This window comes from Staurois parvus, unplaced genomic scaffold (assembly GCF_062004578.1).
Source record: "Staurois parvus isolate SC_StPar_1 unplaced genomic scaffold, SC_StPar_1.0 ptg000267l, whole genome shotgun sequence".
Classification (NCBI taxonomy): domain Eukaryota; kingdom Metazoa; phylum Chordata; class Amphibia; order Anura; family Ranidae; genus Staurois; species Staurois parvus.
The window spans coordinates 6,641,770-6,666,818 of NW_028318063.1; the positions used below are offsets into that span (position 1 = coordinate 6,641,770).

Consider the following 25,049-nt stretch of genomic DNA (forward strand, 5'->3'; position numbering starts at 1 on the left):
TGTGTATGGGAGATAAGGAAGTTTTCCCATAGTTTTCAGGGGACCCAGAAAGGGATATGAAAATATCTGAAAGCAGAAATCTAAATCTCCACTCTTTAGCCCCCACCATCTGCTCCGCCAAGTTATACAAAAGTATATCCAGCTTTGCCAAAAAAAGAAAAAAAAAAGATAGTACAGAAAGGGAGAAGGGAGGGGTAGAGGGGAAGAAGGAGGAGAAGAAGAGAGCAACACGAGGCAGATAGTGCTCACAGCAGAACATGAAATTAATATTTGCTGGAATTTTGGGATATGACATTGACTCAGGGTTTGACTGGACAAAAGGTGCTTACAATATATGTTCTAGTTGAGCCTGGAACCCCGGCAGCCACTCATGTATGGCTGAAGGAAGACACTCAGAGAAAGGTATGGGAGGAGGTGACAGCCGAGATGGAGAGAATATGGATGAGTAGGAAATTGTTAGCAACTGATGTTGCTTGTAAGCAAGGAACAAAAGAGAAAGTGACAGAGTATGTGAAAAGATTTAGAAAAGTTTGGAAGGAAGAAGCTGGGATGGATATGGCTAGTGCAGAAATGGGCACTATATATATATATCCAAACCTTGATAGCAGGATATAGACCTGAAATTTTGCTGTTAATAAGACCGTTTATTTCAAACTGCACAGAGATGGATGCAGGTATGTTTAAAAAAAACAAGTGATGGAGAAAGACGCCACTGGATGTTTTGAGGCCCCCAAATCTACCAACAAAGCACATTTTCAGGGGTTACAACATAGTTATAATCCGATAGAGAGAAGTAGCAAAAGAAATAGGGGACAAGGGTAGAATGTGAACCTTCAATTGGTATCACTGGGACATGTGCCAAAATGTCCCAGGGTCATGAAGTCATGGGACAGTGACATAGCGCGTGAGTCTATTAGCGGAGCATGGTGATAGTCGCCGCCATTTTGGTACACCCTGGAAGTATAAACGCATATCAATACATGTGTTTGAGGCCTGATTTCAACTGATGTGATGTAAGTGTTCATTTGGCATTTCTCCATTAAAGTTTTTGCTTTAAAATTACTACACTATGGGAATGCTCTCTCTTTTTCCATTGTGGTGCGTCTGAGCTGGCTGATGTTCCTGTGAAAAGGATTACCAGTTTCAACACTACTGAAATCATTACGGTTATACGGTGAGGAAGGCCACATTCCTGTGATCGGTGTGATTCTATCATCTTGGATATCTATTAAGGGCCCTGGGAGTGTGAGGTCTGAAAGCTGTGTGGCCCCTTGGGGTCTTGGCGTGGCGATGAGGAGGCATTTTAACCGGCGATGGATTTATCATTCATTTCACCCAGTTGCTTTGTTCGTTTGGAGTTGGCGGTCTATTTACATTGACTTTATGCCGATTTGATGATCACTTATGTTTATTTTGATGATCACTCATTATTTGTTATATGTCACGTTGCTTTAATTATTTTTTGTGCTTATTGACGCATATTTATTTCCAATGTTTTTCACTGGCATCAATCCTGATTATAAGGTGCATTTTTAGTTTCATGCACCTTGTATGATTAGTTTTGCACATATAATTCTTTGCTTTTTGATTGTCACAGTTTTCTTTGCACAGTGCTTTTTGTGCCATTTTTATTTAGGACGTGTTAGTCCTAATATATTGAATACATCATTTATGTTCACATGATTATTGTGCACGTTGTTTTCATCACAATCCATACTGCACTTAGTTTGGTCTGGTTTCAGGCCTATTATGTTGAATACATTATTTATGTTCACTTGGTGACTATTGTTCATTTTGTATTTCATTGCAATCTATATTGCACTTAGTTTGGTCTTGGTTCAAGCCTTTACATTTTTATGTATTATTTATGTTCACTTGCTGATTATTACTCATGTTGTCTTGGTCACAGTTCATATTGCACCTAATTAGGTCTGGATTCAGGCCTTTATACTTATCACCTCTGTTTTGGAGTTATTTTTTCTGTCTCCCCACTCTTCAAATTATTGTGTCCTTCGTATTATTGATATTAGGGCAACACGATTTTATTTGTTTTGTTTCCTTGTGCTAGTGGTGTCTAGGTCTTTGCAGCTTTTTTCCAATAGTCCTATCTATACCTACAGCAGCGCAGTAAGTGGTTTTCCTATACAACACCCTGGTAAATCCAGTGAAGAAAGCTGATGGTACTTACCATTTAGTGCAAGATCTCAGGGCCATTAACAATCTCATTATTCCAATTGCACCCATCGTCCCAGATGTGCCCTCATTGATTACTTCCATTCCACATGATATACAGTATTATACTGTGATCGATTTAAGCAAAGTTTTTTTTATTCTGTCCAAGTTGACGAAGAGACATAACTACTGTTAAGTTTTATTCTGGCCAACAAACAGTTAACCTGGGCCAGATTGCCCTAAGGCTACATGAATTCTCCGGCTGTATAATCCATGGCCCTCCAAGAATCCTTGAAGGGTTGGGAACCCCACCATGATTCCACGTTGCTCAAGTACATGGATGACTTATTACTTTGTTCACCCAACAGGGAGGCTTGTAGGCAGGACAGTATATCTCTGTAAATGTTTTGGGTACAGAGGGAAACAAGGTGGCAAGGCATAAAGTACAATATTGTCAAACTTTGGTGGATTACTTAGGTTTCACTCTGTCACAAGGAACCAGAATGGTGAGCCAGTCCAGGATCCTAGCCATTACAGGCCTGCCCTACCCGAAAACGAAAAAGGAAATGCTCTCCTTCCTTAGTATGGTCAACTATTGTTGCCAATGGATACCTGACAGCTCCCATTATGACAACATACTCGGGAAGCACACTAAAATTGAGGCTTCAGACCTCATTAAGTGGGACCAAGTATGCACCAATGCCTACCAAACCTTGAGGTCCTCACCAGTTTCCTCTCCTGTTCTGGGTTTAGTGAATTACAATGTTGATTTTCATGTTTATGCTCATGACAATTGTGGTCGCTCAGGATCATGAGGCCAGTAGCCTATTTTTCAAAAATAGTGCCACATCACATTGCACAGTGAAATGAAGAAAAGATTTTTTGCAAAGAATGTCATCCCTCGTCTGGTGGATGTCTGGAAAGTGTAGAATTAGACATAGGACCAACATTTACCTCAAAGGTTACACAACAGGTAGCCAAACTGATGAGCATTGACTGGAAGTTCCACATACCCTACCATCCACAGAGTTCTGCTCAAGTAGAATGGGCAAATAGGACCCTTAGGAAAAACTAAGGAAGATAACAGGAGGGACATTTAAGGGATGGGAGTTGTATTTGCCAGCTGTTCTGGCAGAGATGAGGATGACACCTAATACAGTCACCAAATGTTCCCTTTTGAAATCTTTATGGGCAGCCCATTCCCCACCCCCTGGACAAAAGATCCTTTTGGTAGTTATGCCAGGTGATTTAGAATTAATCCAGGAAAGATATATCCAAGCATTGATTAGGGTGTTGAATAGAGTATACAGTGATGTCTCTCTCTCGTTTCCTTTTTTCCCCACAGATAATCCAACCCACACATACAAACCAGGAGATCGGGTAGTGGTTAAAGAACTTCACAGACACAAGACCGTAGATCCGCCGTACGGGGAACCCACCATAGTGACAGCTGTGACAAGAACTGCGGTTCTGACTGCTGATTCCAACGTCTGGATACATGCTTCTAGAGTAAAGAGGATCCCAAAACCACCAAAGAACCAGGAGCAGCAGATGGAACAAGGAAAGGAGATACAGTGGGGCAAAAAAGTATTTAGTCAGCCACCAATTGTGCAAGTTCTCCCACTTAAAAAGATGAGAGAGGCCTGTAATTGGCATCATAAGTAGACCTCAACTATAAGAGACAAAATGAGAAAAAAAATCCAGACAATCACATTGGCTGATTTGGAAAGAATTTATTTGCAAATTATGGTGGAAAATAAGTATTTGATCACCTACAAACAAGCAAGATTTCTGGCTCTCACAGACCTGTACCTTCTTCTTTAAGAGGCTCCTCTGTCCTGCACTCATTACCTGTATCAAAGGCACCTGTTTGAACTTGTTATCAGTATAAAAGACACCTGTCCACAACCTCAAACAGTCACACTCCAAACTCCACTATGGTGAAGACCAAAAAGCTGTTGAAGGACACCAGAAACAAAATTGTAGACCTGCACCAGACTGGGAAGACTGAATCTGCAATAGACAAGCAGCTTGGTGTAAACAAATCAACTGTGGGAGCAATAATTAGAAAATGGAAGACATACAAGACCACTGATAATCTCCCTCGATCTGGGGCTCCACGAAAGATCTCACCCCGTGGGGTCAAAATGATCACAAGAACGGTGAGCAAAAATCCCAGGTCGACACGGGGGGACCTAGTGAATGACTTGCAGAGAGCTGGGACCAACGTAACAAAGCTAATCAGTAACACATTACGCCGCCAGGGACTCAGATCCTGTAGTGCCAGACGTGTCCCCCTGCTTAAGCCAGTACATGTCCGGGCCCGTCTGAAGTTTGCTAGAGAGCATTTGGATGATCCAGAAGAGGATTGGGAGAATGTCATATGGTCAGATGAAACCAAAATAGAACGGTTTGATAGAAACACAACTCGTCGTGTTTGGAGGAGAGAGAATGCTGAGTTGCATCCAAAGAACACCATACCTACTGTGCAGCATGGGGTTGGCAACATTATGCTTTGGGGCTGTTTCTCCGCAAAGGGACCAGGATGACTGATCCATGTACAGGACAGAATGAATGAGTGCAAACCTCCTTCCATCAGCAAGGGCATTGAAGATGAAACGTGGCTGGGTCTTCCAACATGACATTGATCCCAAACATACCGCCCGGGCAACAAAGGAGTGGCTTCGTAAGAAGCATTTCAAGGTCCTGGAGTGGCCTAGCCAGTCTCCAGATCTCAAGCCCATAGAAAACCTTTGGAGGGAGTTGAAAGTCCGTGTTGCCCAGCGACAGCCCCAAAACATCACTGCTCTAGAGGAGATCTGCTTGGAGGAATGGGCCAACATACCAGCAACAGTGTGTGCCAACCTTGTGAAGACTTACAGGAAATGTTTGACCTCTGTCATTGCCAACAAAGGATATATAACAAAGAATTGAGATGAACTTTTGATATTGACCAAATACTTATTTTCCACCATAATTTGCAAATAAATGTTTTCCAAATCAGCCAATGTGATTGTCTGGATTTTTTTTCTCATTTTGTCTCTCATAGTTGAGGTCTACCTATGATGCCAATTACAGGCCTCTCTCATCTTTTTAAGTGGGAGAACTTACTTTTTTGCCCCACTGTAGACCTACAGTTGTGTTCAAAATAATAGCAGTGTGTTGAAAAAAGTGAATAAAGCTCAAAATCCTTCTAATAGCTTTTATATCCATACACACAATTGCATTGGGAACACTACACATTCTATTCCAAATCAAAACATGAAGAAAAATATATCAAATTTGTGTTGTTCCTCTAAAAAAATTGAAGAAAAGTGAATATTAGACTGTTCAAAAAAATAGCAGTGTTTGTATTCTTCTTTACAAACTCAAATATTCACTATATAAACTGAAAAATGTTTGAAGATTTTGCTTTCCTTTGAATACTTAATTTATATTTAGTTGTTTAACCACTGTTTCTGAGAACTGCTGTACATCTGTGTTGCATGGAGTCAACCAACTTCTGGCACCTGTGAACAGGTATTCCAGCCCAGGATGATTGGACTGCATTCCACAGTTCTTTATTTCTTGGTTTTGCCTCAGTAAACTGCATTTTTGATGTCACCCCACAAGTTTTCTATTGGATTAAGATCCGGGGATTGGGCTGGCCACTCCATAACGTCAATCTTGTTGGTCTGGAACCAAGATGTTGCACGTTTACTGGTGTGTTTGGGGTCGTTGTCTTGTTGGAACACCCATTTCAAGGGCATTTCCTCTTCAGCATAAGGCAGCATGACCTCTTCATGTATTCTGATGTATTCAAACTGATCCATGATCCCTGGTCTGACAAACTGTCTCCGGCCACTAGACCCAAAAAGAATAATCTTACTTTCATCAGTCCACAAAATGTTGCACCGTTTCTCTTTAGGCCAGTCAATGTGCTCTTTGGCAAATTGTAACCTCTTCAGCACGTCTTTATTTCAACAGTGGGACTTTGCAGGGGCTTCTTACAGATAGCTTGGCTTCACATAGGCGTCTTCTATTTGTAACAGTACTCACAGGTAACTTTAGACCTTCTTTGATCTTCCTGGAGCTGACTGTTGGCTGAGTCCTAGCCATTTTGGCTATTCTTCTATCCATTCGAATGGCAGTTCTTCGCTTCCTTCCACGTCTTTCAGGTTTTGGTTGCCATTTTAAAGCATTTGCGATCATTTTAGCTGAGCAGCCTATCATTTCTGGAACAACCTATTTTCCTCAGAATTTCAGAGAGAAATGCACTGTAACCAGCATGTACAACATCTGCTGCCTTCCTTCCTTAAATAAGGGCAATAATTGCCACCTGTTTTTCAAAGAATGATAGACCTCACTAATAGAACTCCACACTGCTATTATTTTGAACATGCCCCTTTCAATTAGTGATTCAATTACACAGAATCAGCAGCATGCATGTCATGACTGTTGGGTCTGTTGGATTTCTATTACTCTACTACACCTGCTAGTAAATTATTTGCCATGTAGAAATATCATTTCTACCAAAAACAGTGATTGATCAGGTTAGTGATGTCTGACTAGTATTATTTTGAACACAACTGTATAAACACCCTCCAATCATCAGGATGCTGCTTCATCAAGAGACGACTTGGAAGAACTTTCCTTTGATCAGGTTTTTCTCAGTGATTACTTTTTCAGTGGTTTACTGCACTAGCCACTGCTACTATCATTTAGAAGAATTGCCACCAATCTGTGGCCACAACAGTAAGACTGTGAATGACACAAAACTAATAAAAAATAGAAAATATGTCACTATTGAAATTTAAGTATAGGTATGCCAAGCTCTAGGGAATCAAGAGTTGTTGGGTATGCAGTATGCTCCATCCAGAAACCATGAACATTCTTTTGTATGCTGCACCAAAAAATGTGACATCAATGTTTATTGATATCTGAGTATTATCCTTACAAATGTTACAAGGCCAAAATGTGAAGTGTTGGGAGTTATGATGGAACCTGAATGGTGTTTTCATTTAAAGGCAAATTTGTCTTTATTCGGTTTTGCAGTAAATCAAAGCATAAAAGAAAGAATTATGAGAACATCAACAGTGACAAGGGTGGGGAAGAACAATAATAAGGGAATTAGCGTAGTCTGTGGATTAGAGAGATATGGATCCCCCCGTAGTTATAAAGGGGGCATCCCCAATCAGGCGATATTCAAAGGTGGTACAATAATTCCGCAACGTCTAAATGAGAAACCCTTGTAGAGAATAATGGAACCGCTAGGGAGAGAGCGGGGGAAGTAGGGAGAGATGAAGGCAGGGCGAGAAAGGAAGAGAGAGGGTGGTGAAGAGAGCCAAGACTGAGAAAGAGGCGCAGGGAAAAAGGAGGAAGGGGAGAGGAGAGAGAGGATAAAAAAAAGGGGGGGGGGGAGAGACACTGTGAGGGAAGGTATGGGGGGGAGGGGGGGGGACAGAGGGGGAAGGGACGAATGACCGAGACAAGCCTACCAGGTGGCCAACCGCTGGTATTCCATCGGTGTGGTCTCCTTGGTCACTCCCCCAGGGCGTGTAAATAGCCGAATCGGGGAGCGTGCCTGGGGGCGTTGAGTACGACTCCATCAAATCCCTTCAGGGGCGCACAGATTTCACAAGCGTGGGGAGGAGGAGAAGTGGAGCCAGACCGACCACAATAACTTGTGTTTATCATAAGTGTCATTGTCGAATGCCAACATTTCCTCCATGCACTTATCATTTAGTACCGAGATCCACAAGGGGAGTGGCGGCGGGGTCGTCGATTTCCAGAAGAGGGGGATCAGTTGGCAGGCTGCGGATAGGAAGAAGCGTAGCAAGCTTTTCTTCTGAGTAGCTACTGAGCCCGGTAGAATAGAGAGGAGGGCAATTTCCGGCGAGGGGGTCAGAGATTCACTGTATATCTCGTCATATATGGCAAAGATCTGTTGCCAGAACAGTTGTATTAGGTCGCATTCCCATCAGATATGGAGCTGTGTACCGACCGCTTTAGAACAGCGCCAGCATAGGTTATGTGTGGAGGGGAATATTTTGTGTAAAGAGAGGGGGTCCCTGTACCATCAGACGAGGATCTTAAAGTTCTTCTCTTGTGAATAGGAGGAAATGGACGACTTATGGGCGAAGTGATATGACCTGGACCAGTCTGCGTCCGATATGTCCCTGCCGAGTTCTCGTGCCCATGCCTTGGTGTAGGGAGGGGGTTCGGGATGGAGAGCGTCGAGTAGAGATTTATATAGGGTGGATAGGTCATGTCTAGGCAGACTGGGAAGAGAGCATAGTCGCTCAAACTCAGTGAGCGGTCGTTGAATGTCGGTGGAGGAGTGTAGGCGATTGCAGAATGTGGATAAGCGTAGAGTCGTCAACCAATCCCAAGAGCCACTCCGAAGGAGCGGGAGTCCTGATTGGGGGCAGATGAAGTCCCGGGCGACGCGCCAAGAGGTGCGCGTGAAGGGGGCGATGGCCGTAGCGCTTACACTCTGAGGTAGAGCAGGGTTGTCGAACAGGGGTGATAGTGGGGAGGGATCGGATGACGCGAGAGCGACCACTCCCCGTCTGTACCATAGACACAGAGAGGCCATGGTCAGCGGGGATAGGCCAGAGAGACGCCGGTGTTCTCGACTGTAGCCCCACAGTAGGGCTCGGAGGTCAACCGGGGACAGATCCTGTTCGATCATGCAGGAGGCTTTGAGGAGGGGCCTGGGGAACCAGTCTAGGGTCTGGGCCGTCAATGTAGCTCTGTGGTATAGTTCAAAGTTCGGTAGGCCTACGCCGCCCCTGGACTTCAGGTAAGTGAGGACTCTGTGTTTTAGCCTTGAGAAACCTTGGTGCCATACAAATCTGATGGACAGGGAGCGTAGGGCGAGGAAGAAACTCTTAGGGACAGTGATTGGTACGGTCTGGAAAACTTATAATAATTTTGGTAGGGTGTCCATTTTGAGGGTGTTAATGCGGCCGAACCAGAGCTGGGCCGAGGTGCCTCAGGACGCCAAGTCTTTTCGGATACTCGAGAGGAGAGGTAAGTAGTTAAGAGAATACAAAGCAGAGAGGTTTGCAGGGATCATAGTTTTAGTGATATTGAGTTTGAAGTTACTAAAGAAGTCTACGGAACTCGTGGAAGAGACAGGAGAGTGATATGTGTAATTGTTGGACATAAACTAGGAGGTCGTCTGCGTACAAGGATATTTTGTGGTGCGCGGAGGACGTGTGAATGCCCGTGATTGAGTCATTTGCTCGTATGGCTCTTGCGAGGTGTTCCATTATCAAGACAAAGAGCAGAGGCGAGAGTGGGCAGCCTTGTCTAGTCCCGTTCGAGATAGGGAAGGATGGGGAGACTGCACCGTTGACCAGTAACGTTGCCGAGGGGCGGGAGTAGAGAGACATAATCCGAGCTAGGCACCGTGAACCCATACCTACCTATCTGTTCCAGGGTAAGGCGTAGGAAGCGCCAGTCCACGGGATCGAACGCCTTCTCAGCATCAAATGATAGTAGGCATGCCTTTAAGCCATGACGCTTGATGTAAGAGATGAGATGGATAGTTTTAAACGCATTATCTCTGGCCTCGCGGCCCGGAACAAACCCTACCTGATCACGGTGGATTAGAGTGGGTAGGAAAGGTGAAAGCTGGTTCGCTAGAAGCTTTGCGAAAAGCTTAGCGTCTAGGTTGAGAAGAGAGATTGGGCGGTAACTACAGAGAGATGGGTCTTTATTTGGTTTCAGGATGACCAAGATGTTGGCCGACAGAAAGGCCGGGGAGGGTACATTCTGATCATCAATGGTGTTGAAAGCTTGAGGAGCGGCAAAGTTTTGTAAAAGTGGAGGGTGAACCCATCCGGGCCCGGACACTTACCAGTTTTTAGGGCCTTGATCGCCCCAAGGACTTCCATAATCGAGAAGGGCTCTTCCAGGGCAAGTGTGTCCTGGGTGTCTAGGACCGTCAGTGCCGTCTCCTCGATATATTGGGCAATATCCGAGGGGGAGAAGGCGGAGGGGGTATCGGGCTGCACCGGATGGAAGTTATAAAGGCGAGCGTAATAACGTTCGAACGCGGATGAGATTCCCCGGGTTATTGTAAATTTTGGTATTGTCGGGTGCCTTTATGTGATGGATCGGTCGGCGATATGGGCGGGGATGGAGTACATGTGACAGGTGTTGACCGCATTTATTTGCTAAAGCGTAGTGTGTGTTGCGTGCTTTATCTCGTGCCACCAGCGTGGAAGAGTCCAACAGCTGGAGTAGCTCCCTGTGGGTGTTAGAGAAGTCCACCGCGGTCCTCGGGTCTAGCATACTCTTGTGGGTGGATTCCAGGTGCACGATAAGCGAGAACAAGCGACGTATCGCCGCCGATCGGGCCTTTTTTATCTGTGCGCCGTGCTTAATGAGAACTCCTCTAATGACACACTTAAGCGCCTCCCAAGGACAAAGTGTTGTATGGCCTGTGATATCTCTGCGATACACAGGGAGTCCTTGAGCAGAGTATCGTTCAAACGCCAAGAAAAGTGACGCGTCGGTGTTGGTCGGTCTTGGATTGCAAGATGTATTGGGGCATGGTCAGACCCTAATAGGTGGCCGATGGTGGAGGAAGTTGGGTGATCTAGGAGAGATTGCAACACAAAGAAGTAGTCAATGCGACTGTGAGACGCGTGAGCCGGGGAATAGTAACTAATCTTGCTCCGATGGGTGTTGGGTTCGCCAAATGTCCACTAGGTGTAAGTCGTGGAGGCGCGACTTAAGAGGGATAGGATCGACGCAGGGAGAGAAGATTTGCCCATGGAGGTGTCAAGGTCTGGCGAGAGCCATGTTAAAGTCCCCTCCAACAATGTAACAGGGACCATCAAAATCAGATAGCTTAGAGAGGACCTTTGTCAGGAATGGGGCTTGATCTTGGTTGGGGGCGTACACATTCACTACCATGAAGACAAAGTCTTGAAGCTTTATCTTGAGGAAGAGGTATCGACCCACTGGGTCAATGAGTGAGTCCAGGACCTCTGGGCTGAAGGTATGGTGGAAGGCGATCGACACCCCCTGAGGCCTAGCCAGTGGGTTAGTACTACGATACCATTGCGTAAAGTGACGATTACAGAGGGCTGGGATACTATCCGAGCGAAAATGGGTCTCCTGAAGGAGCAGGATCTGTGAGCCGTGTTTGTGGAAGTGATATAGCATCTGGCCCCTCTTCTCTGGCGTGTTGAAGCCCCTACAATTAATGGAGGAAAATTTAATCAGAGTCATAGTCAGGGGCCGTGCGACAGGTAGGGACAGAATGCGACACCCACAACGTTCCGCAAACCCTACCTTGGGTTGGGCAAAAAGAAAAAAAAAAGGGGGGGGTTGTCCGCTGAGGCTAGGGGGGAGGGGATGGGGAAGAGAGGGGCAGACAAAGAAAGAGAAGCAACAAAGAAAGCTACCAGACAGACACCAGACACGCTGTCTGAACAAGGAAACAGTGTGTGAGAATACAATACACTGAGGGCCTAGGTGGGGAATGTCACAGGCGCACGTGTCCGATCCCGACCCAAGCCCCCCACAGGCCATAGGCAAGTTCGGGGAGGGTCCCCCCGGCTGGGGGCGACCCCCCTTCTAAAACATCAACAGAGAACCCTCAAACATGCATGTTACAGATAAACAGTTGAGCCCCCTCCTTGACATACAAACCTAGGCAGGAGAAACGCATCCAGGTGCTAACCCGGTGAAGATTAAAGGTAATTGCAGGGGGGCCTGGGGACCCTGTGACTAAGGCTGGAGGAGCCCCAGTCTGCCGCCGCTTCTTCTGAGGGTGGTCCTTGTGCCACAGCCCCAGGGTCCCGCAGACAACAGGCACAAGTATATAAAAAGTCACAAAATCACCTAAGCTAATAGGAGAAATAAAGAGAAATAATGCACCCGGGCAAGGGTGGACAAAAATGGCGGGATTGTCCCTAGTTACTCAGGTAGCAGTCATCCTTCTGGGTTCTTCTGGGAAGAGGCCCCAGCGCGTTTCTTCTTCTTTTGAACGTCACGCTGCCCTGTAGGTGGGGGTGGGTGGCCCGGGATTGGGAGCGGGTAGGGCCAGTCCGGGAGGGCACTTGAGGTAGTCTGAACACCCCTAAAAATGTAGGCAAGTCTCCGGGCGTGCGGAATTGGCCAGATTTACCCTGATGCGAGGCTTGGAGCTGGAATGGGAATCGCCAGTGGTAACAGATGTTCCTTTCCTGCAGCTACTGGGTGAGGGGTCGCAGGGCTCTGCGCATGGCCAAGGTCTGCCGTGAGGGGTCAGGGAGTAGCATCACCAGCGCTTTGTTAAATAAGATGGTGTCCTGTAGGCTGGCTGCATGCATGATGGCGTCCTTGATTTTGAAGTAATGAACCCTGCATAGGGTGTCGCGGATAAAGGATGGATCGGGTTTTCTGGGGCCCATCATTGGTTGAAGACGGAGGAAACAGCCGCGGCCAGGTCTTTAGGTTCAACCGATTCTGGGATGCCCCTGATCCGAATATTGTTGCGGCGATTTCTGTTTTCAAAATCATCCTGTTGGTACACGAGCTGTTGTATGAGCGCCGTATGAGATTTAGGGTTTCTTCGTGCATTTGAAGGGTGTTACTTAGGCCGTCAGTGGTGTTCTCAATCCCATCCAGGAGCGTGCAAACGTCTTGTTTGAGAGCAGCAATTTCCTGTTTATATGTGCGTTCGATACGATTCACGCAGTGTTTGAAATCCGTCTTTGTAGGGAGAGATCTAATGTAGGTGTGTAGGGATCTCATGTGGGACTGCAAGTCCCAGCCATCTTCAGAACAAAGGGATTCCGAGGAAGGGCTGTGGGACCCCTGTGTGTCTCGTGGTCTCAGGCTTGGCAAGGGGCTGTGGGATCTCTGTGTGGCCAGTGAACGCATCCGTGTATCGGGCCAATGGGCCCCTAGTGCTCCCCATGGGCTCCGTGGTGGGGGGAAAAGGAGTGTGGGACCCCCATGTGGCCTGCAGTCTCCGTGTTGGAGAGGGGCTGAGGGCCCCCTGCGTGTCCCGTGGGCTCCGTGGTGGGGAGGGATTGCGGGACCCCCTGTGATCCAGTGTATGAGTGTCTCTGTGGTGCCCCCATGTGCCTCCTCCTTGTGTGGTGGTTAGGGGGCTGCAGGGCCCCTGATTGTCCCTTGGTCCCTGTGTGGGGGGGGCCATGGGGCTGCTGAGGGTCCCGGGTCCGTGGTGCAGGGGAGGGTGGTGCCGAGCGGTCCCCAGGGCTGGCGGGGTAATCAGAACCCTGTGGGCTTACCTGCCCCTTGATTCCTGGCTCCGGAGTCCACGTGTCCCCGCATGCAGCAGTGGCTGCAGCCGTCGGTGCCATCTTGGAGGCTGGGGAGCTTGCTTCACTGTCCAGCGATCGGACCACATACCGGCTCAGAGAGCCGCCGGTTCGGTCCCCGATAGTTCCCCTGGGGGTGCGGTGAGTTTTTCTCCCCATTGCCTGTGCCTTGAGCTCTGGGAGAGGGCGGTATTAGCCTGTAGACTGGGGCTCGGGCCGGGAGCTGAGCAGATGTGCTGCTTAGCTGTCCATGAGCCTGGCCACGCCCCCTGGTATTTTCATTTAAGCAACAAATCATATAAAGAAAATCATTTTGTTATAAGTCTTAATTTAAAGTATAAACTTAATGTCAATGGGAAAGTACCTGAGGATGGTAACTTTGTACAAGTAAATAACACAAAGAACAGATGAAAAAAAAAAGAACACATAACTACAGGTGTTTTATTCTTAATGTTGAATTTGAATGTTGCATTGAGGAAACAGGTGCTCATGAATGAAAAGAAAATAGAATAAATGGGTGTAGCACTGACTGGGCTGCGTGAGTCTACTACTGATCATGAGTGTTGTACATGGATACATAACACATCTGCTGAGATCCCAGACTACTATGAGGTCATTGAGAATCATAGAGCCCAGGTAAATGCTTTACAAATTGAGCTTGATCCATAGCTGAAGATGGCTAGAACCCTTTTAAAGTGTTGGGAAGTTTAGGAGATTTTTTTGTATGGTTTAAGAAAGTAGGTATACTGATTTTGTTATGTTTTTTACTAATATTTATATTCTATGTTGTTGCTAAACTTTGCATGTGCATTTGTAACAAGTTTTTAAAGAAACTGGATGCATATTGGAAACAACTGTGAAATTTGATGTGTTGTCACTATGTGACAAAAGAGAGGAACTGTAAGGAAATATGTCTTATTAACTGGTATTATGTATAATGCCTCCATTTTTAGATGTGTGAACAGTTAGTTTCGCTTGCAACTTCTCTCTCGTTTTCTGAGAATAGTTTAATTTTACTGTAAACTGAACCACCTTATATGGTATCCCTCAGCTATTTGCAGTTTATATTCTTCACGTAACTATAGTAATAAGAGTGGAATGTTTCATTGGTCATCCTAAGATTAAGCAACGCCTACTGAGTTCTGTATAACATGCATGTCATGCATTAAACTTTCAGACATTTAGCTTGCACACTTCGGTGTCTGTAGCTTTATTTCTCCCAGGCCTAGTGGGGAAAATATTCGAGGACAGGTTGGGCTATAGACAGGAATTTTTCTGCGATATATTCACTGGAGGGCAGGTTTGATATCAGGGATTTTTAGACCCCTGATATCTCATTAAACAGAACATGTCACCAAAAAAATCATCACACAAGGGAATTTTTATCCTCAACGTGATGAAAAGTAAAGTTTAGTAAAAAAAAAACCAAAAACAAAAACCCCCAAAAAAAAACGTAAAGATTACACTCAAGTGTGTACCACATACAAGCACTTAGGAATGTAAACCTGTACAATACAAATATATTCAGGGCCTAGGAAACCCTGGCAATAAACTGATTATACAAAAGTTATAATAAACTACTAATAATAATGATAATAAAAATATTGTCAATAGTGCACCCTAAATTAAAAATCCTCCAGCAGCTGCAGTCAACTTGTCTCCACAAAAAAGCAAAAATCCAAATCACACTTTACTCCCAGCACTTAGGAGCAGAGGTTGATTTACATGCCGAAGTGAGAGCAATAATTCTATGGCTTTTAAAGTGTCACCTATGAATTATATGAGGTGTCAAAGTTTGCAGCTGTTTATGTGTGCACGCAATTTTTTAAGACTTGAAGTGTTGGATATCTGTTTTCTCAGTGCAGCCTCATGTTTTATATTTTTCCAAAAATTGGTGATATATTGAGTTCACGTACCCTAGAATTACTTAAGTGTATATTTTAATGAAATATTGAGTTTCATAAACTGTTGCGTTAATGTTGTGTGACATAAAAAACTGGATGACCATTACTTATTCTCTGGAGCATCTGCCTTTAGAAAATATATAATGTTTGAGAGTTTTGGGTAATCTTCAGGTCTAAAATTATTTTTTGAATATGTGTACAAAAAGATGCAAAAACTGGTTTGGCAGCAAAAGGGTTGTGATAAGGCCAAGTTTTTACCAACTTTCCCTCCCATCCTCCTCTAACTGATGATGACTGTCTTTTTGACCCTTTATCTTGTGAAGCTAGAAACAAATACCCCATTCAGGTCCCTTACCGCTACTTGTTCCAGTATGGTGGACCACTAATCCTGCTCTGCGATACCACCTCAAGACCACCAGTACCCTACCATCCCCTGTAAAGGACACTGGTCCCACTTCTCCTTACTGAGAAGACCCTGCCAACAGCCATCCAGTAGGAAGTCTTCACATCATGACTTAAAGAAGTACCTCAAGCAAGAGGTAAACAGAAGTAAGGTCACTTTACTGTAGGTTAAGGCAAGTAAAAATGGGCATTTAGATTGATTCTGGAGTGGAGCTTTAAGCTCTCTTCAGACTGACAAAGCCGACAGCAGCTGCAGGGCATCAGGAGGGACTCACTGATGGGATGACTTGACAGCATTTTCCACCTCGCTACCGCCGACTAACATGAAGTAGTGACAGGAGCTGTGATTGACAGGGGGTGGACAGCAACGTGTTTCCGAGGCTTCGAATTCTTCTGCAGGCTTGAAGGAGGCGAAGCCACTGAAACACATTGCGGCCCACCCACCTGTCACTCACAGCAGCTGCCATTACCTCCTGTCAGTCAGCAGGAGCAAGGTGGGAGACGCCGCCAAACCATCCCATCAGCAGGTCCCTACAGATGCCCTGAAGCTGCTGTCAGCTTCCAAGTGTAATCCTAGATTCTGATCTTCCTTTGGGCCCCACATTTAATCACTGGCTAAATCATACTGCCTTAACCTCCATAACATTTTCAAAATATGCCCCTCCTTAACTAACCACATCACAAAACAACTAATTCACTTCCTGGTCATCTCCTGCCTTGACTACAACTCTTCTCACTGGCCTACCAACCACAACCAAATTGTTCACTACACTCCTCCCGAGTCTTTCTGCTCTCTAGCTCCCATGTCACCCCTTCCATGCTTGCCTCCAGGACTGCTCCAGCACCTCTGCCATTCTCTGATACTCCCTACTTCAATCTGTCCAAGTATTCCTGTTTGCTTTTAGGAGATCCCTAAAAACGAATTTGTTTAGGGAAGCCTACCCCACCACCTAAAAAATGTACTTCACTTCTTTCAACTCACCCCCCACAGCTATTACCTTTTGTACCACCTCCCCCTCCCTTTTAGATTGTAAACACAATGAGCAGGGCCTTACTAATCCTTCTGTATTGATTTGTAACTGTACTGTCTTCTTTTCTATCACAAAGCCCTATGCATACTGTTGGTGCAATAAAAATCCTGTGCAATAATAATACTAATGTTCAATCACACTACTGTGTGATGTGGCTTCTTGTTTCCAGATCTTTTTTGCAATATCCAGTAGACCGCAGGGCTAGCTACCATACAGCAGCAAAGGGAGAATGTCACAAACAAACAAAAGATTTCCCAGTACACTTACCAGCCAGCCTGCAAATCAACCAATTGACCATGCTAACCATTTACGTTAAAAACAGAGGGTATTGTTTGCTCAGTCTACTCTCTGGAAGCCTCATAAGGCTGAAATCAGAGGTATGTTGATGGAAATAGGGGTGCAAAAAAAAGAGAAGATGAATGCCCTTTAAAAGGAAATTCATGGCTTGGAACAGTCTAAAACTAGACAAAACTACATTGTAGAACAACAGGATCTGATTAGGAAAAAAAAAAGGGGGGGGGGGTCATCCAGGAGTAGGCCCTAGAATGATGCAGTGGATTACAGCATTATACAATCATCCAAAGGTAAAAGTATAGGTTAAAGGAAGCTTTTCCCAATCTTTTGAGCTATTTAATGGAGCTAGGCAATGCTGTCCCATATCTCTGATATTATTTGTCCTGGATTTGAAGCCTGTTAGAATAGACAAAAAAACAAGAATATAAAGGGCTTCAAAATCAGAGAGCAAGAGTTACTGCTTTTGCAGATGATATACTCTTTTATATCTCTAACCCTAGGCTGACACTACACTTGAATAATATGGCGGAGGCTGAGGCAGTATGGAAAACTATCCAATTTGAAAATTAATGCATCTACTGTGAGTTAGAAATCTTGAACATAACAGCACCACTGAGAGAACAATGGGCAATACAGCCCACATTTCCTTTGTTTAGCATAAGTACAAACTTAGATAGTTGGGAATAAAATTAACAGCGTCACTGTAGGCCTTGTATAATGTGCTAATTACATCCTACTACTTAACGTGGTTAAAGAGGACTTGAACTTCTTGGGACATAGATTGCTTTCGTTGATGGGCAGAATAAACATTGTAAAAATGAAAATACTACCAAAAATAGTATACAAATTTCAAATGCTTCTGACTGTTCCCCCACATGAATATTTCAGGAAATTATATTAAAATTAATTTGGTTAACAGGCGTTCAAGGATTTCCCAATGCTGTGCAGGCTAAGGTTAAGAAGGGAGGGTTGGCGCTGCAAGACTTTAAAAAATGTTATCAAGTGGTCAATGTCTCATGTTGTTGGTTGGATTCACAATAATATAGGTAAAAGTTGGGTGGGGGTTGAGAATTTGAGATGTTCTGTGTAGGCAGTACCATTGAGTTAATAACACCTTTAATTTCTTTGGTGGATAAATTATTTTAAACCAGGGAAAGACAATTATTTATATTTCACGAAGTGAGCAAAAAGGAGGAGACGCAGTTGAACGATGTAATTAAAGGACATAGATTATAAACATTCTTTGAGTTACGGCAAAAATTGATCAGTAAGCCCTAGATAAATGGAGATAAGCACAAATACATTTTGTAATGACATTGCCTAGGCCATTACGGGACAGCGATAATCTATGACCAATAGAGAAGCTGTTCAGCTCCCCTTCTAGTATGCAGCATGCCATTTCAGGAATATATATTTTAATGAAAGAAGCAGAACATAAGTTCCCACCTTACCTTGGGAAATGCCAGCAAGATTCCGGGGTCAGTTTAAATAATCAGAGGAGGAAGATACCAAAATTGGCATGTTTCTCCTCAACTGATGCAACAGCTGAAATGTATTTTAAAGTGTTACTAAAGGCAATTTCTTTTAAATTAAAATAACAAACATTTTATACTCACCTGCTCTAAGCAGAGTTATTGCACAGGGTGGCCCCGATCCTCCACTTCTCGGGTCCCTGCCGGCGATCCTGGCTCCTTTTCATTGTGTGTCCCCATAGCAAGTCATTTGCTATGGAGACAAATGCTGTGTGCTCGCTCCCGACTGGTGCGTAGACACACATAGCAGGACTTAGCCTCGCCCCCCCCCCCACTTCACTGCACTTGATTGACAGCAGCAGGAGCCAATGGCTCCTGTTTGAGTCTCTGTGTGAAGAGGAAGCAAGCGGAGAAGAGATGCAGCCGTGCACATCACTGGTCTCTTCTCCCCTCTCTTACCCTTCACACAGGGAAGGGGGAGCACAGGGAACATAAAAACATTTTTTCCCTTAATGCAATTTAATTCTTATGTAATTTTTGTTATTAAGTGGAGTTTTAATGAATGTGCGACTTTGATTACGGAATAGATGTTAATACATGTATATTTAAAATTAATAAAAAGAGAATAAGTAAAGGACTGCAGTATACAAAGAAGCCTCGTCGGGGGGCACTGCGGCTTACGCATATACAGTATGTGCAAATGTGTGCAAATAATGTAAATGGTTGGTCAGGGTCAATTTAGTTGATATGCAGGCTGGCTGGTAAGTGTGCTGGGAAAACGTTTGTTTGTGATGGGCATTGCCCTTCCATGTGCATCTTACTGCAAAGGCCAGTTATAGGCTGGGGTGGTTGCCACTTTTATTTTCTTATTACATTTGGTTGAACTGGGAGCAGGGACGCACTGGATGGCTTCACTGCCATTATGCTTTTGCTGGGAGTCACAGACATCCCTTTGCCTTTAAGGAGGTTTGGGCTTACTCTAGGCACACCTGCCATACGCAGTATACAGAGAAGCCGTGTTGTGGGCACTGCAGCTTACGCATATATTTGTGTGCAAATGTGTGCAAACAAAACCCTCTCTTTTTAGCTTAAATGATTAGACAGGATCAATTTGGTTGATTAGCAGGCTGGCTGGGAAATCTTTTGTTTGTTATGTGCATTGCTCCTCCATGTGCACCTTACTGCAAAGGCTAGGTTTAGGATCGGGTGGCTGCCACTTTTTTGTTCAAAGAGAGAATGCCCCGTGGAAGACTCATGGACAGCAAACATGAAATAGGGAAAAATACAGTCCTAGTCCCACCCATCTAGGTCAATCACCTTCCGCAACATACTCTTTTTTTTTTAGCAGTTTGTTAAACCACTCTTCCAACCCATCTTTTTGTGTGAAACCCCCCAAAACATTTCTCCAACAATATTCCATGAGACACTTGAAAAAATGATATTTGAGATCCATGGTGTGATGGCAAATATGTACAGTGATATGTGATGTTTCTGGTCTCCAGCAGGCTATTGAGGCAGCACCTGCTATTCTTAAAGGATAAGTTCACCTTTCCACAAAAAATAATAAATGCACATTTTTTTTCAGGTAAAAAATGTGCATTTATCTTTTTTTTGTGTTAGGAGCCTGTAAAGCATTGCACCAGCGTTCAGCTGATCACTGATGCCATGTAGGTCTCCTGCACACTGTCAGTGTATCTGCTTGTTCATACATCCCGCAAGCTGATACTTGCTGACAGGAACACTCAATGAACTACCACAGTGCTCACAGTGCCATGATAGTTAATTGAAGACTACAAGCCAACAGCTGCTAAGGCTGTCGGGACTTGTAGTCCACTCATTCAAAGAACACTATGAATGAATGACACAGCCGTGTGGGCGGTGCTGTTTTTGAAAACTGACTGCTGGTACAGGGAACTTCTCCCCCTACTTCTGTCATGGAAAAGGGGGAGGGGGGCAGTGGGCGGCAGCTGCAGGATCAGGAACATATTGCATGTTCCACCCTAAAAACAAGTGGAACATGTACCATGTTCCCAAAGGTCAACTTATCCTCCAAGCCCATTCCAGGAATGTGTACAATGGGAATACTGACATTGGTGTTCATAGTGTGAAGTCATTTTTATAGGGGGAAAGGGGGTGGGCTCTGGAAGCATCTGCACAGTGCAGGAGGGCACACAGTCTTGTCAATATAAAAGGAAAACACTAATGTATATGCCTGGACCCAGGGCTGCCCACTACCCTGACACTCCATTTTTCCCTAACACTCCACACTGCTCTGATATTTCACACTCTCCTTTCTACAGCTCCATGCTGATTACTGCCCTTCTACTGCATATGCTGCTCACTACCCTGCCCTGCAATTACATGCTTCTCGATACCCTGCTCTACCCCTCCACACTGCTCAGCCTCTACATGCTGCTCACTGTCCAACCCCATCACTCCACGCTGCCCACTGCCCTGCAACTACATATTGCTCATTGCATTGCTACTACACACTGTTCACTGTCCTGCAGGGGAGGCTTGGCCCAGTCAGATAGGCTGTATGGGGCCCCATTATTTGTAAGGGTGGTGCTTCTGGAATCATCTCTGTTAGTACACAAAAAACGAATGGACTTGGATATGGCAGATGGGATAATGGCAATGTATAGGGTATATTACCAGCAGTGCAGATGTTTTACTTCTATGTTCTCATCTCTGAAGACCAGAATAATAGCAGTGTATTGGCTGTACTAACAGAAGTGCAGATTTATTATTGTTTTCTCATATATAAATCATATCTTTACACTGCTGCACATCAAGACTTTCTGAAAAACAAATTGCCTTTTAACTTATTTGTACCTGGAAATATCAGCTGCAGACATTTTTTTCCTAAATGTGTCAAATGATTTTCTTCTGTTGCTTCTGGATACTTCTTGCAAATATATTTTTAGGTGCTCCTTGGATTTTGCCAGCCACTTCTGATTAGCACCCAAATCGTGGTAGTTTTTAGCTTTGTGGGAAAAAAAACGTATGCAGGTCATTGCTGCTCGCACATGGTCCTGTTGAATATGATAAAATAGAAAAATTAGTTAATTTTAGTGTTCCATGTACCACTCTGAAAACAAACTTGGCCAATTAAAAAATGTTCCTGGTCACAAAAGAGAAAAAAAAGTAGCTGGTGAGTCATTAAAACACCACTGGCAACAAAATACAAAGCACTTAAGCTGTCCTTTGACTTGGTATGCTTTTTCATAATAACATTTTGCACTTATTGTAAACTTTTTTTCTTGAAGTCAATTGTGGAAAACAGAAATAGTAGATCATCTTCTACCATTTCGGCATATTACCCAGTTAAGCCAGCCCTGTTTATAACCCCATTTCTAACTGTCATATCTCAGTTTTGTGAGAAAGCAGTACTCAAGGCTCAAAACACGGAAAGGCAGGTCCTGTGTCTCTTAACGACTTCCCATCCGGCCCATGTACATAAACAGCCAGACGGGAGCAGTGTAGAAACAGGTGGCCGTTTATAAATGGCCTCCGCATTCACTGCCTGTGCGCACTCTCTGGGAGTGCACGGCACCTCGATCCGGTGCCCGCTGTGTCCTGCGGACACAGTGGAACACCGATCACTGTGCAGGACCTCTGTGTGAGGTCCCGATCATGTGATCACTGAATGGTCAATCAGTGATCACATGAATAGTAGTAAGCAATATGTCACTTCCTGACATCATTGCTTACTACTAGTGAAATCTGTGAATGATCACAGAGGTCACATGGTACAAGGCTATTCACAACAGCCTTGTACCATGTGACAAACTGTGACCAATCACATCTCGCTCTGTATTTCTCAATGGCTGCAAAAATGCAGCCAGAAAGAAAGAGAAATTATCGCTTTTACAGCCTTTATGGGTGTAAAAGCAATCAGTGTAAAAAAAAAAACCAAAAAAAAATATATAAAAATAAAAATGTAAACTTTTTTTTGAAAAATTATAATTTTTGGTTATAAACTAATTTGGGTTATTTTGTTTTTACTGAAAAGATAGCTGAATACATTTTGGCCAAGATGTACGAAGAAAGATTATTTGCAAAATTGTATAATAGTAAATATAAATATTTTTTTTCAAAATATTTGGACTTTTTTGTTTATATAGCAAAAAAATAAAAATTCCAGTGGTGAATAAATAACACCAAAATAAAGTAATCTGTCTCAAAAAAATGCTAACAATTTAATATGGGTACAGTGTTGCATGACCGCGCAATTGTCATTGAAAGTGTGATAGCACTGAAAGCTGAAATTTGGCCTGGACAGGAAGGGGGTGAAAAGTGTATGGATTTGAAGTGGTAAATGGATTTCAAAAAGGATTTTATGGTAAGTACAAAAATCTTATTTTCTTTATTGTTCATTGAGGGACACCAGAATAGCAGATAATTTTATACCAATAGGATGTTAAAAAGCAGTATAACAGAGTGGTGGGCAAAAGCCAGAGAGAAATCCAGCAACAGGGAAATTATACTACACATAGGGGTTGATTTACTAAGTGCAGTTGCTCCAGAGCTTAGTAAAAGAGGTAAAGCTTCTTTGCAAAGAATACCCAATTACATGCAATTTTTCCCATGAGTCGCACTGAGTACCTATAAATTTAGTGGCCAAAACGTCCAACGAAAGGTACTCTAGTGAAGAGGCCTACAGGATTCTCAGCATGTCAGATGAGAGTGAAGAGGAAGCCTCACTGACAGAATCAGGCTCAGAATAAGAACCTGTAGACAGCAGTGGCACCATGACAGATAGCTCAGACGGATGGAGTAGAGGTCCCTGCTAAGGTCAGGCATACCCGACCCCATTCCCAGGTTGCTGAGATGTTAGAATTGCATGATGATTCTCATATGCAGCAGAGTGCCAGTACTAGTGTCGCTCTACCTTTTGGTGAACTGGTGAGCACCAGCAGCCTGGTACATCCTGGTCTTTTACATACCAGCACTGCAGTATCACTTGGTGACTTGGCGAGTCCCATAAGTGAAGTACAAGCTGGTGTGGTGGCGTGCACAAGTATTGTCCCACGGCCACCAAGAATTCAAACACAGGCCCGTAGAGCCCATAGTGTCCTTCCGAATTTGTTTGCAAATCCTGCCCTGATTGACAGCCCACAAATTCTGCTGCACCCATACTTCCCCCATTCACTACCCAACCCAGAATTCAGGTGTAAACAGCACATTTAACTAATCCCCTTGAATTTTTGGAGCTGTTTTTCATGGAAGATCTGTATGCATTGATTGTGGATCAAAGCAATTTATATGCACAACAATTTATTGCCGCCAATCCAATTCAAACCTTGCCAGACCCAGGAAACCTGCATGGAAACCTATTATGGTTTCCAAATTTAAAGTTTTTTTGGGCCTAAACCTCAACATGGCCATTACTAAAAAAAAAAAAATTAATAGCGGTTGTATTGGTCCACAGACCAGATTCATCATATTCCCGTATTCTCTGCTGCCATGGCCAGGCATAGATATGAGAATATAATGCGATTTATGCATTTGAACAACAATACACTCCGTTGTCCTCGGGGTGACCCTGAATTTGACCAGCCCAACAAAATTCGGCCCCTTGAAACTCACCTTAACCAAAAATTAGCAGATGTCTATTCTCCCCAGCAAAACATCTGTGTTAATGAATCCATCATTAGTTTTTCTGGCAGCATTGCATTCAAACAATTTCTTCCTAGCAAGCGTGCCAGATATGGGGTCAAGATGTATAAGACCTGTGAGAGGGCAGCAGGCCACACATATAAGTTTAGGATTTATGAGGGAAAAGATAGTCATGCGGAGTCCCCTGGATGCCCAGACTACATGGGGAACAGTGGCAAGATAGTTTGGGACTTGGGTATCAACCTTTTTCCATATGGGGTACCACTTATATGTGGATAGTTTTTATTCAAGCATGCCTCTATTTAGACATTTGTACAATCTCTGAACTGGCGCATGAGGCACTGTGCGACCTAATTGCCAGGGCTTCCTCCAATAGCTTGTAAATACCAGTCTTAGAAAGGGGGAAAAAGCCTGCTTGAGAAATTATGAATTGCTCGCAGTGAAGTGGAAGGACAAACGGGGTGTTTTTGTCCTGTCTTCCATTCATGCAGACACGACCATCCAAATTTCCATGGCAAATGAGGTTGTTGAGAAGCCCATCTGTCTCCACGACTATAACCTTAACATGGGAGAGGTGGACTTCAACGACCAGATGATGAAGCCGTACTAAGTTTCCTGTAAAGCCAGCCGCTGGTACAAAAAAGTGTCTGTTTATTTATTTCAGTTGGCTCCATATAACGCTTTTGTGCTTTACAAAGCAACTGGACGTAGTGGATCCTTCCTAAAACTCCAGGAAGAGATCATTACGGCCCTTTTATATCCAGAAGGTGCCGTGGTGTATTTAGTTGTGTTCTGACACAACACACCCCCGGGACCAGTCGCCACCACTCTCTGCCAACCACCCCCCCAGGCCCCACTGCCACCATCCTCTGGCAAACACCC

The 25,049-nt window shown here is 44.2% G+C and overlaps 1 protein-coding gene across 1 annotated transcript in view; it reads right to left on the reverse strand.

Annotated features, from left to right (window-relative positions):
• Positions 1-25,049, reverse strand: part of ZFYVE26 (zinc finger FYVE-type containing 26) — a gene marked incomplete at its 5' end in the record, with an annotated part of 362,313 nt that overhangs the window by 107,091 nt on the left and 230,173 nt on the right. Inside the window, one exon of the mRNA XM_089681435.1 lies at positions 21,381-21,580. Coding sequence (XP_089537561.1) covers positions 21,381-21,580 — 200 coding nt within the window. The remainder of the gene's footprint in view (positions 1-21,380; positions 21,581-25,049) is intronic.